General features: G+C 47.2%; 1 protein-coding gene across 3 annotated transcripts in view; it reads right to left on the minus strand.

Moving 5' to 3' along the window:
* Nucleotides 1-431: 431 nt before the first annotated feature.
* Nucleotides 432-12,457, minus strand: part of LOC308335662 (melanocyte protein PMEL-like) — a 29,805-nt gene continuing 17,779 nt past the window's right edge. For 2 of the 3 annotated variants that reach the window (XM_080792776.1, XM_080792778.1), the window contains 7 exons: nt 8,431-8,781; nt 6,708-7,433; nt 5,593-5,757; nt 4,429-4,531; nt 4,010-4,215; nt 3,146-3,236; nt 432-1,382 (listed from right to left, as the gene is read on the minus strand). In XM_080792776.1, the coding sequence (XP_080648902.1) occupies nt 1,241-1,382; nt 3,146-3,236; nt 4,010-4,215; nt 4,429-4,531; nt 5,593-5,757; nt 6,708-7,433; nt 8,431-8,781 (1,784 nt within the window). In that variant the 3' untranslated portion in view covers nt 432-1,240. The remainder of the gene's footprint in view (nt 1,383-3,145; nt 3,237-4,009; nt 4,216-4,428; nt 4,532-5,592; nt 5,758-6,707; nt 7,434-8,430; nt 8,782-12,457) is intronic. The other variant, XM_080792777.1, reaches the window with a different exon arrangement.

Genomic DNA, 12,457 nt, shown 5'->3' on the forward strand with positions numbered 1-12,457 from the left:
GCAAAGGTTTTTGACATGGAGGTTTTCCACTCGACAGAGTGACTATATTATGTTGTCGGATGTATTCCTTGGATCATCACTGCCCTTGAGCCAGGCAGCGACCGACCAGACATATCAGTCTGACATGAGAGATGGAAAGGAAAATAAATGTTCACGTTATAATGATCAAGAAAGTTATATTTATTTTAGGCCTGTAAATATGAAAAATACTGATATTGGCACATTCAAAATGTGTACATTGGGATTAGTTACAACACGCTATTAATAGGCTATTATAAGTATAGTAAAGAAATAATTTATTACATTCTACATATAATTTATATGTCAGTGCCTTTAAAATAGAAAAAAAAAGTGCAGGTCAAAAATAAATATATTCTCTTTGTCATAAAATGAGAGACATTGTAAGAAACATATATTCATCGACTCACTCATCGGGTTCCCCAGAATGTTTATTTCACTTTTATATCAACAAGTTGAATTCTTATACACCTCAATGTGCATTTATTATTTATGGTTTCTAAAAACGTCTAAATTATTCTGAGATGGGGGTCCGCAGCAGCCTCGTTTTAGGGGGTCCTGAAGAAGTTTGAGAACCACTGGTTTTGTGTGTGTGTGTGTACGTGTGTGTGTGTGTGTGTGTGTGTGTGTGTGTGTGTGTGTGTGTGTGTAGGTGGATGTGAAGTGTGTGATTTGAAATGTCCAGAGGTGGAGGTGGAGAGAGAGAGAGAGAGAGAGAGAGAAGTAGATTCAGGCCTCATTTAGACTGCATTCACATCCAGTCAAATCCAATACGAAGATCTCATTTATTTCTCAAATCTGATCTTTTGGCCTGACCCGTTCACACTGCATCGACTGCATGTGACCAGATGGGACCTGTCCAGAGATCTGTGTTCAGACTGGCAGCTGAATCCAGCCTGAATCAGGTCTGGGCCAGATCCATCCAGACTGGATTTGTTTAAATAAGTCTAAACACAAACGAGTCACACAGAATCCTGATTTAGATCAGGTTACTGCGTTCAGACTGAGACGGATCTCCTGAAATCAGATGTGAAACCACCTCTGAATGAGGCGCAACCTGGCTTGACCTGTATGCATTTAGACGTATTAAAACAAATCAGATCTGGTATGGGGCAGTGTGGTGCGGTGTGTGTTACACCACTCTGCCCAGCAGGGGGGGCGGTGTGGTGCGGTGTGTGTTACACCACTCTGCCCAGCAGGGGGCAGTGTGGTGCGGTGTGTGTTACACCACTCTGCCCAGCAGGGGGCGACTCTCCCCAGGTGACTGGCGACTGAGCAGGTTCCACAACAACAGAGGAACTGACGTGATCACCGAGGTGCTGCTGGCGCCCTCCTCTGGCAGCGGGTGGTACTGCTTCAGCCTCCTGTCGGAAACAATAGGAACGTCCGGGTGATTTAACACTTATTATTAGATGTCCAAGTATCGGATCGGCCCTTATTTGGTCATATTAGGTCATATCGGTATCGGTGAATATGCCAGTCTAACCAGCGATCCCACACAGGGGTAAGGGGTCGACACTATGCCAGTCTAACCACCGATCCGACACAGGGGGTAAGGGATCGACACTATGCCAGTCTAACCACCGATCCGACACAGGGGTAAGGGGTCGACACTATGCCAGTCTAACCAGTGATCCCACACAGGGGTAAGGGGTCGACACTATGCCAGTCTAACCACTGATCCGACACAGGGGTAAGGGGTCGACACTATGCCAGTCTAACCAGTGATCCCACACAGGGGTAAGGGGTCGACACTATGCCAGTCTAACCACCGATCCGACACAGGGGTAAGGGGTCGACACTATGCCAGTCTAACCAGTGATCCCACACAGGGGTAAGGGGTCGACACTATGCCAGTCTAACCACCGATCCGACACAGGGGTAAGGGGTCGACACTATGCCAGTCTAACCAGTGATCCCACACAGGGGTAAGGGGTTGACACTATGCCAGTCTAACCAGTGATCCCACACAGGGGTAAGGGGTTGACACTATGCCAGTCTAACCAGTGATCCCACACAGGGGTAAGGGGTCGACACTATGCCAGTCTAACCACCGATCCGACACAGGGGTAAGGGGTCGACACTATGCCAGTCTAACCAGTGATCCCACACAGGGGTAAGGGGTTGACACTATGCCAGTCTAACCAGTGATCCCACACAGGGGTAAGGGGTCGACACTATGCCAGTCTAACCACTACCAGTGATCCCACACAGGGGTAAGGGGTCGACACTATGCCAGTCTAACCAGTGATCCCACACAGGGGTAAGGGGTTGACACTATGCCAGTCTAACCAGTGATCCCACACAGGGGTAAGGGGTCGACACTATGCCAGTCTAACCACCGATCCGACACAGGGGTTGACACTATGCCAGTCTAACCAGTGATCCCACACAGGGGTAAGGGGTTGACACTATGCCAGTCTAACCAGCGATCCCACACAGGGGGTAAGGGGTCGACACTATGGCGGGTTAATAAAATGTTGGGGCATGTGGAGTTTGCTTTGGAGTTGCCCCAAACTGTATGTGCACATTTGAGTGAGGAGTCTGTTATAAACACAACAGCAGATATATATCTAGATATCTATAAACACAACACCAGATATATATCTATAAACACAACTCCAGATATTTAGCTAGATATCTATAAACACAACTCCAGATATTTAGCTAGATATCTATAAACACAACTCCAGATATTTAGCTAGATATCTATAAACACAACTCCAGATATATATCTAGATATCACGACACTGGTATCGGTATTGGTATCGGGGACATCCCTACTTATTATGATGCTGCCAGAGTTTGTGTCAAAATAAAGGCGCTAGAGCGCCCAGCAGCTTTTACTCTGAAAAGCCCCGCCTTCCATTTCACCCGCAAAACACCGGGAGGTGTTATACTGTTCCATTAGTACCTCGCGCTAAAACGTCTGATCTCTCTAGAAGCATTTATATTCAGGACGAGATGATTCTGTCATGGCAGAAAATCACTGAGGATACTAGTCTCTGCGTACCTATTAATAATAATAATAATAATAATAATAATAATGATAATGATGATGATGATGATAATGATAATAATAATAATAATGATAATAATGATAATGATAATGATAATAATACAGTACCTGTACATCAAACCGATGGTTCCAACAACACAGGCCAGAACGATGACGCCCAACACTGCAGCTACAGGCCCCGCAGAGGAGGCTCCAGGACCTGAGATGGAGGTTAGAGACACACTATGAGACCCAGACGCACGCACACACACACACACCCACACACAGACCCACACACAGACACACGCACGCACAGTCGCACACACACACAGACACACGCACACACACACACACACGCACACGCACACGCACACACACACACACACACACACACACACACACACACACACACACACACACACACACACACACACAGTGATGCTGACTCTAATAGTGATGAAATCATGTATTTGTTTGGCCTGGGGATGGCCGGCAGTCATACTTTTGGTTATTAGTTAGTTCATTGGTTGTAAGTTAGGGGGGAACAGCTTCGACGTCCCTACAGGGGGTGGTGGCCTGCCCCCCCCCCCCCCCCCCTCATCTCCAGGTCTCCTTTGTTCTCCTGGTTTTGTTCTTCTGAAATGTATCGTTTGATACTTTGGTTGCTCAACATGTACCCAGTGATTTAATGCTAAAGTGGTTAATGAAAACCGTAAAAACTTGTGATCTCGACATCATGATGACATCATGTCACTCACCCATGGTGACGCTGACCCTAACAGTGATGACATCATGATGACATCATGTCACTCACCCATGGTGACGCTGACCCTAACAGTGATGACATCATGATGACATCATGTCACTCACCCATGGTGACGCTGACCCTAACAGTGATGACATCATGATGACATCATGTCACTCACCCATGGTGACGCTGACCCTAACAGTGATGACATCATGATGACATCATGATGACATCATGTCACTCACCCATGGTGACGCTGACCCTGGCGCTCGCCACCGCCAGGCTGACGTCGTTGGTCAGGGAGACGTTGACGCAGAAAACTCCCGAGTCGTTGAAGAACTGGCGAAGGATGAGCTGGCAGTCTGGAGAGGGCGCGGCCTCGCTGCACACCGTCTCCATGGGGACCACGCAGTCGGCGTCCGAGACCACCGTGCACACGGTGCTGGGGAGGCTGGGAGGAAAGGGTTAACATTTAGACCACCGTGCACACCGTGCTGGGGAGGCTGGGAGGAAAGGGTTAACATGGCAGGCTGAATGGAAACTGACATTAAAATTTAGGCATTTCACTTCAAGGGAGGTCCACAGCGTTCTGCTCTGTAGGAGACCTACCTTCCCTGACAGGAGATGGTGAGGTCCACAGTGTTCTGCTCTGTAGGAGACCTACCTTCCCTGACAGGAGATGGTGAGGTCCACAGCGTTCTGCTCCAGCGTCGTGGTAAACGACACCACGTTGGCCACCTGGACGATCTCCACGCTCTCGATGCCCTCTGTGGACCAATGAGAAGAGAGGAGACATCAACCACATGACCCCATACGGAATACCGCAAGGCACGCTGGGATTGGAAAGGCGAACATTTGTTGGAAATATAGGCGAACGGTCTTGTCAAAAATAGCTGATCTACAAGCTGACAACGTGTCATGCTGTGCAGGGTATGGTGAGCTTGAAAATCGGCTATTTTCTACGAAAACATTTTGGGGAAAAAAATAGTTTTAAGTGGTGGAAACTCTAATCGGTTCTCCTGTTATGAAAGCATGATAATGATTATCATGTGCAGTTCTAGATGTACCAAAACTAATAATAATAATATCCTGATGATCTCCACGCAGAGGTGGCGAGAGAACCATATTAATATCTATAACTATAATATCCTGTTATTGTTACAATGTAGTCATTTATCAGACACTCTTAATCCAGAGTGATTTACAGTAAGCCAGAACAACACATGGTAATACATCAATTACATCAAACGTAAGCTGTAAGAACCTGACAGTGGAATATCTATGTAATGAAACTATGCGTATACAGTATAGATTATTACTCACGATGATGTCCACAGATCTTACGTGATGCACCGAATATTCGGCCGCAGAAAATATTCGGCAGAAAATGGCTAAAAAAGCATTTTTGGCCTATTCGGTTTCGGCCTGAATAGGCAGAAAATCACCGAATAGTGTATATGCAATTAATGCATTCAAAAGAGCTGAATAAATGTTTTATGGACCCATAACAGTGATTATTATTATTATAAGTTAAGTTTTGCCATAACCATAAATCAGGTAACTTTAAGGTACGGCAATGACAGCAATGGTAGGCAAAAATATATATAATATTAAATATATTCGGATATTCGGTATTCGGTTTTCGGCCAACTGTTTCTTATATTCGGTATTCGGTTTCGGCCAAGAACTTCCCTTTCGGTGCATCCCTAGTTACGATAGAACCGTATGTATAATATCTATATAATTAAACTACGGTATGCAGAGCGGTATATATAATATTAATGAAACTAATACTATGCGTGTGTTGTATATACAGTATATTACTCACGGATGATGTCCACAGAGGTGGCCAGGGAGCCGTAGCGGAACACCATGCAGTCAGACGTCAGCTCTGGAGCCTGCCTCTTGGCCACGATGAGAGGAACCTGAGCTGGATCCATCTCTGCTGCCTCTGCCTCGGCCTCCACCGGAGCCGCTGTGACCACGGCTTGTTCTGGACAACAGAGACATAATGATAATAACATTGTGGGTCATCCATGTTGTCAAAGATTTGAAGATTTCACAGAGCAACACAGAGCAGCACAGAGCAACACAGAGCAGCACAGAAAGAGACAGGCTCTTCATAGCCTCATGGCTACAGAAACAGGAGATAGGCTCCTTTATTTGTATAGCACCTTTCATGACATGAAATGCAGCTCAAGCTCAAGAAAAGCAAGGCAACGACATTAAAAAACAAGCAGTAATGCAATACAGTGAGGACATGAATAACAATATAATAAAGATCAATTAAAAGCAAGGGTGTAGAAGTGGGTGTGAGTGTAGAATTGAGTTGTGCTTTAAAAATGTCTACAGAGGCTGCCTGTCGAAGATACAGTGGGAGTTTGTTACATGCCGTCGGCCCGTAGAAGCAAAAAGCTGCTTCCCCGTATTTTTTAGTATGCCATTTTTTTAGGCAAAGCGAGCAGGCCAGCAGTGGAAGACCTTAGGGGGCGGTTTGGGACATATTTAGGCAGGCAGTCATGTAGGTAGGAAGGTGCGAGACCATTGAGAGCTTTATAGACAAGTAAAATAATTTTAAGGGCCATATGGCTCTGCCAGGATTACTTCCTTACTTACAGACCCCATGTGATGCCTTGTTAATCGCTGGGACCCTATAATCTCCACCGTGCCTTTTCCCAGACGGCGTTACGTTTACTCTGAGAGGTACAAACGGAGCCAACGTGGTTCCACGTGACGTGTACACTCTCAGAGTTACGGCTCCATATTTGAGTCCTCCTAACTATCAGTCATTCATAACTGAGGACCTCCTGGAACCCCCAGAAGGACCCCTGAGGGTTGAGGACCCCCCAGAAAGACCCCTGAGGGTTGATAACCACTGATATACACAGCAGGTTAGGGTTGACAGACACGTTATCTACATACAGTATGAATCCTTACACAAACCTTCTACGGCCGCCACTTCGTTCAATATTTCAGCCTCTGCGTCAGCGGCCGGCTCCTCCTCCTCTGCAGGGACCACGGGGGTCTCCTCTGCAGGGACCACGGGGGTCTCCTCTGGGACCACGGGGGTCTCCTCTGGGACCACGGGGGTCTCCTCTGGGACCACGGGGGTCTCCTCTGGGACCACGGGGGTCTCCTCTGGGACCACGGGGGTCTCCTCTGGGACCACGGGGGTCTCGGTGGCAGCGGGAACAACGATGGCATTATCAGCAGCCGCGGGTACCACTTCTGTTGCTTCAACAGCAGGAACCTCCACCTCAACAGCAGCCTCAACAGCAGGAACCTCCACCTCAACAGCAGCCTCAACAGCAGGAACCTCCACCTCAACAGCAGCTTCAACAGCAGGAACCTCCACCTCAACAGCAGGAACCTCCACCTCAACAGCAGGAACCTCCACCTCAACAGCAGCCTCAGTCTCCTCTGCCTGCAGCGCTACTTCTGTTGCAGCAGCGACGGTGGCAGCGGCCTCGGGAACCACCTCTTCTCCTTCAGGGACCACCTCTTCTCCTTCAGGGACCACCTCTTCTCCTTCAGGGACCACCTCTTCTCCTTCAGGGACCACCTCTTCTTCTCCTTCAGGGAGCGCGGCGGTCTCCTCTGGCTCTACGACGGCGGCATCGACCGCTGGCACCGCGACTGCCGTCTCAACCTCTGCGGTTTCTCCTGCAACTAAGAAGTATTTAGGTTTACTGACACCAGGAATGTCATCAATGACCAGGACTCTTTGCTTGAATAATACGATTATTATTGTCACTCAAATTTTGATGTGGAACATTATGATGAACTAGACCGGTGCCGACACCGGGCACTGCCCTCCCTCCCTGTGGGGGGGTGTGGAACGACACCGGGCACTGCCCTCCCTCCCTGTGGGGGTGTGTGGAACGACACCGGGCACTGCCCTCCCTCCCTGTGGGGGGGTGTGGAACGACACCGGGCACTGCCCTCCCTCCCTGTGTGGGGGTGTGGAACGACACCGGGCACTGCCCTCCCTGTGGGGGTGTGGAACGACACCGGGCACTGCCCTCCCTGTGGGGGGTGTGGAACGACACCGGGCACTGCCCTCCCTGTGGGGGTGTGGAACGACACCGGGCACTGCCCTCCCTGTGGGGCTGTGGAACGACACCGGGCACTGCCCTCCCTGTGGGGGTGTGGAACGACACCGGGCACTGCCCTCCCTGTGGGGCTGTGGAACGACACCGGGCACTGCCCTCCCTGTGGTGGGGTGTGGAACGACACCGGGCACTGCCCTCCCTGTGGGGCTGTGGAACGACACCGGGCACTGCCCTCCCTGTGGGGGTGTGGAACGACACTGGGCACTGCCCTCCCTGTGGGGGGTGTGGAACGACACCGGGCACTGCCCTCCCTGTGGGGGTGTGGAACGACACCGGGCACTGCCCTCCCTGTGGGGGTGTGGAACGACACTGGGCACTGCCCTCCCTGTGGGGGGTGTGGAACGACACCGGGCACTGCCCTCCCTGTGGGGGTGTGGAACGACACTGGGCACTGCCCTCCCTGTGGGGGGTGTGGAACGACACCGGGCACTGCCCTCCCTGTGGGGGTGTGGAACGACACCGGGCACTGCCCTCCCTGTGGTGGGGGGGGGGTGGAACGACACCGGGCACTGCCCTCCCTGTGGGGGGTGTGGAACACGTGTGTCAGTACATACCTGTGGCGGTGGGCTCCTCGGCTGCGGGTACCACGGGAACGGCCGCGGCTGCGTCGATCGTGTCGTCAGCGGCAGTGTCGACTTCTGCCACGGCCGGGTCTTCAGCAGCAGGGACCACCTCTACCTCTCCTCCTGCTGCTGCTGCTGCTGTGGGGGCCACGGGGGCCACAGGGGCCACCTCCACCGCTGCCTCCTCCACGCCCTCCTCGGCAGCGCCAGGCTCCGCCTCCATGACCGCCTGAGTGGCCTCGGAGGCAGCGGGAACGTCCAGAGCGATGGCGTCTCCTCCGTCCTCAGTGGTGGCGGCCACGACGACCACGGTGGGGACGGGAGACGACTCCACAGGGACCACTGGAGGAACAGGAACAGGAGACAGTAGAGGACTCAACTTCTATGATATTTATTCATTATTATCCTTTTTTTAACCCATTTTGGGGCGAGAAAATTATGTTATAATTTAGCTATTGAAAAATAGCAGATCTACAAGCTCGTAGCGCGCCACCGAGTGGCGCGCTACGAGCTTGTAGGGTCTGCTATTTTGGAAAAATTGTAAAAATGTGGAGCAAATGTTTGAATATAATATTCTTTCAGAGCGAACGTTTTTAACTAAAATCTTTGCTCAGGCCTAAATGGGTTAAATTACATCTGCAGTGTATGATCAACGTTATCAGTTCAATATGTGGGACAGTGTATGAACAACGTTATCAGTTCAATATGTGGAACAGTGTAAATGAACAACGTTATCAGTTCAATATGTGGGACAGTGTAAATGAACAACGTTATCAGTTCAATATGTGGGACAGTGTATGAACAACGTTATCAGTTCAATATGTGGGACAGTGTAAATGAACAACGTTATCAGTTCAATATGTGGGACAGTGTATGAACAACGTTATCAGTTCAATATGTGGGACAGTGTAAATGAACAACGTTATCAGTTCAATATGTGGGACAGTGTAAATGAACAACGTTATCAGTTCAATATGTGGAACAGTGTAAATGAACAACGTTATCAGTTCAATATGTGGAACAGTGTAAATGAACAACGTTATCAGTTCAATATGTGGAACAGTGTAAATTAACAACGTTATCAGTTCAATATGTGGAACAGTGTAAATGAACAACGTTATCAGTTCAATATGTGGAACAGTGTAAATGAACAACGTTATCAGTTCAATATGTGGAACAGTGTATGAACAACGTTATCAGTTCAATATGTGGGACAGTGTAAATGAACAACGTTATCAGTTCAATATGTGGGACAGTGTATGAACAACGTTATCAGTTCAATATGTGGGACAGTGTATGAACAACGTTATCAGTTCAATATGTGGAACAGTGTATGAACAACGTTATCAGTTCAATATGTGGAACAGTGTAAATGAACAACGTTATCAGTTCAATATGTGGGACAGTGTAAATGAACAACGTTATCAGTTCAATATGTGGAACAGTGTAAATGAACAACGTTATCAGTTCAATATGTGGGACAGTGTAAATGAACAACGTTATCAGTTCAATATGTGGGACAGTGTAAATGAACAACGTTATCAGTTCAATATGTGGAACAGTGTAAATGAACAACGTTATCAGTTCAATATGTGGGACAGTGTAAATGAACAACGTTATCAGTTCAATATGTGGAACAGTGTAAATGAACAACGTTATCAGTTCAATATGTGGGACAGTGTAAATGAACAACGTTATCAGTTCAATATGTGGGACAGTGTAAATGAACAACGTTATCAGTTCAATATGTGGGACAGTGTAAATGAACAACGTTATCAGTTCAATATGTGGAACAGTGTAAATGAACAACGTTATCAGTTCAATATGTGGAACAGTGTAAATGAACAACGTTATCAGTTCAATATGTGGGACAGTGTAAATGAACAACGTTATCAGTTCAATATGTGGGACAGTGTATGAACAACGTTATCAGTTCAATATGTGGGACAGTGTAAATGAACAACGTTATCAGTTCAATATGTGGGACAGTGTATGAACAACGTTATCAGTTCAATATGTGGGACAGTGTAAATGAACAACGTTATCAGTTCAATATGTGGGACAGTGTATGAACAACGTTATCAGTTCAATATGTGGGACAGTGTAAATGAACAACGTTATCAGTTCAATATGTGGAACAGTGTAAATGAACAACGTTATCAGTTCAATATGTGGGACAGTGTAAAAGAACAACGTTATCAGTTCAATATGTGGAACAGTGTAAATGAACAACGTTATCAGTTCAATATGTGGAACAGTGTAAATGAACAACGTTATCAGTTCAATATGTGGGACAGTGTAAATGAACAACGTTATCAGTTCAATATGTGGGACAGTGTAAATGAACAACGTTATCAGTTCAATATGTGGGACAGTGTAAATGAACAACGTTATCAGTTCAATATGTGGAACAGTGTAAATGAACAACGTTATCAGTTCAATATGTGGAACAGTGTAAATGAACAACGTTATCAGTTCAATATGTGGAACAGTGTAAATGAACAACGTTATCAGTTCAATATGTGGAACAGTGTAAATGAACAACGTTATCAGTTCAATATGTGGAACAGTGTAAATGTCCACTCCTCACACATCAGGCTGGTTGTTTTGTTTTCCGTGTGATTCATTCTCATAATATCTTTGAACTGTCGTCCATCATGAGTCACACAGAAGAACACACACAGACATCTCCATAAAAGCAACGCAGGCTAATGAATCGTTATTATTCGGATCGAGGTCGACCTTTCTTAGCTTCCGCGCCGCAAATAATAAAGGCCTCGACCTTTGCTTTGCGAACGAGGCATCGACTACTATGTGGATGGCTTTGATAACAAAGGGAAGTGAGTGTTTCGCGTCGCCATCAGCTGGTTTATTGGTCATGCACGCCCCGCGCCACGCCCGGTCTGTCAGCTGGTTTATTGGTCATGCACGCACCACGCCATGCGCCACGCCCGGTCTGTCAGCTGGTTTATTGGTCATGCATGCCCCGCGCCACGCCCGGTCTGATGAAAGCTCTCACCAGCAGTGGTGTTTCCACAGCTACTAGTCGTAGGGGTGCTGGTCACAACCACAGGAGATGAGATACTAGTAGGAGTAGTAGTTGGAAGAGGAGATGGACTACTAGTGGGTGTACTAGTAGTAGGAGTAGTAGTTGTTGTTGTTGTAGTTGTAGTTGTAGGTACAACCACAGTAGGAACAGGAGACGACACTACCGGTATTACTGAAGGAAAGTACAGTAGGAGTAAACTTCTAACATGTTTCTTATATCTTTTAAATGACATGTGCAGTTTACAGTACAGTACAGTACAGTACAGTACAGTACAGTACAGTACAGTACAGTACAGTACAGTACAGCGCAGTACAGTACAGTACAGCACAGCACAGCACAGCACAGTACAGTACAGTACAGTACAGTACAGTACAGCACAGCACAGTACAGTACAGTACAGTACAGCACAGCACAGTACAGCACAGTACAGTACAGTACAGTACAGTACAGTACAGTACAGCACAGTACAGTACAGTACAGTACAGCACAGTACAGTACAGTACAGCACAGTACAGTACAGTACAGTACAGCACAGTACAGTACAGTACAGTACAGTACAGTACAGCACAGTACAGTACAGTACAGCACAGCACAGCACAGCACAGCACAGTACAGTCACACAAATATGACTTGCCAATAAAGCCACATAATCGTTGATATCATTCGTATGAAGGTCGACCTGTCTAAGCTTCCACACTGCGAATAAAGGTGTCGCCCTTTGAGAACGAGGCATCAACTACCGCATATGAATAGTTTTGATGCAAAATACTTAGTATTTTCATAGTATTTTGCATTTGCATCATGCACACGGTATGTAAAAGGATTTTCTTTCTGAATACATTTAATTTAATTCATTACGATTTTGACATATTATTGCTTATAACTACTTTAAGGTGAAAATGAAAGGTCCAGTGTGTGCTCTTACCAGCCGTGGGGTTTTTCACAGGGTTTATTTAAAGGTATATTCAG

Source organism: Protomyctophum bolini, assembly GCF_963924005.1.
Source record: "Protomyctophum bolini genome assembly, chromosome: 20".
NCBI classification, from domain to species: domain Eukaryota; kingdom Metazoa; phylum Chordata; class Actinopteri; order Myctophiformes; family Myctophidae; genus Protomyctophum; species Protomyctophum bolini.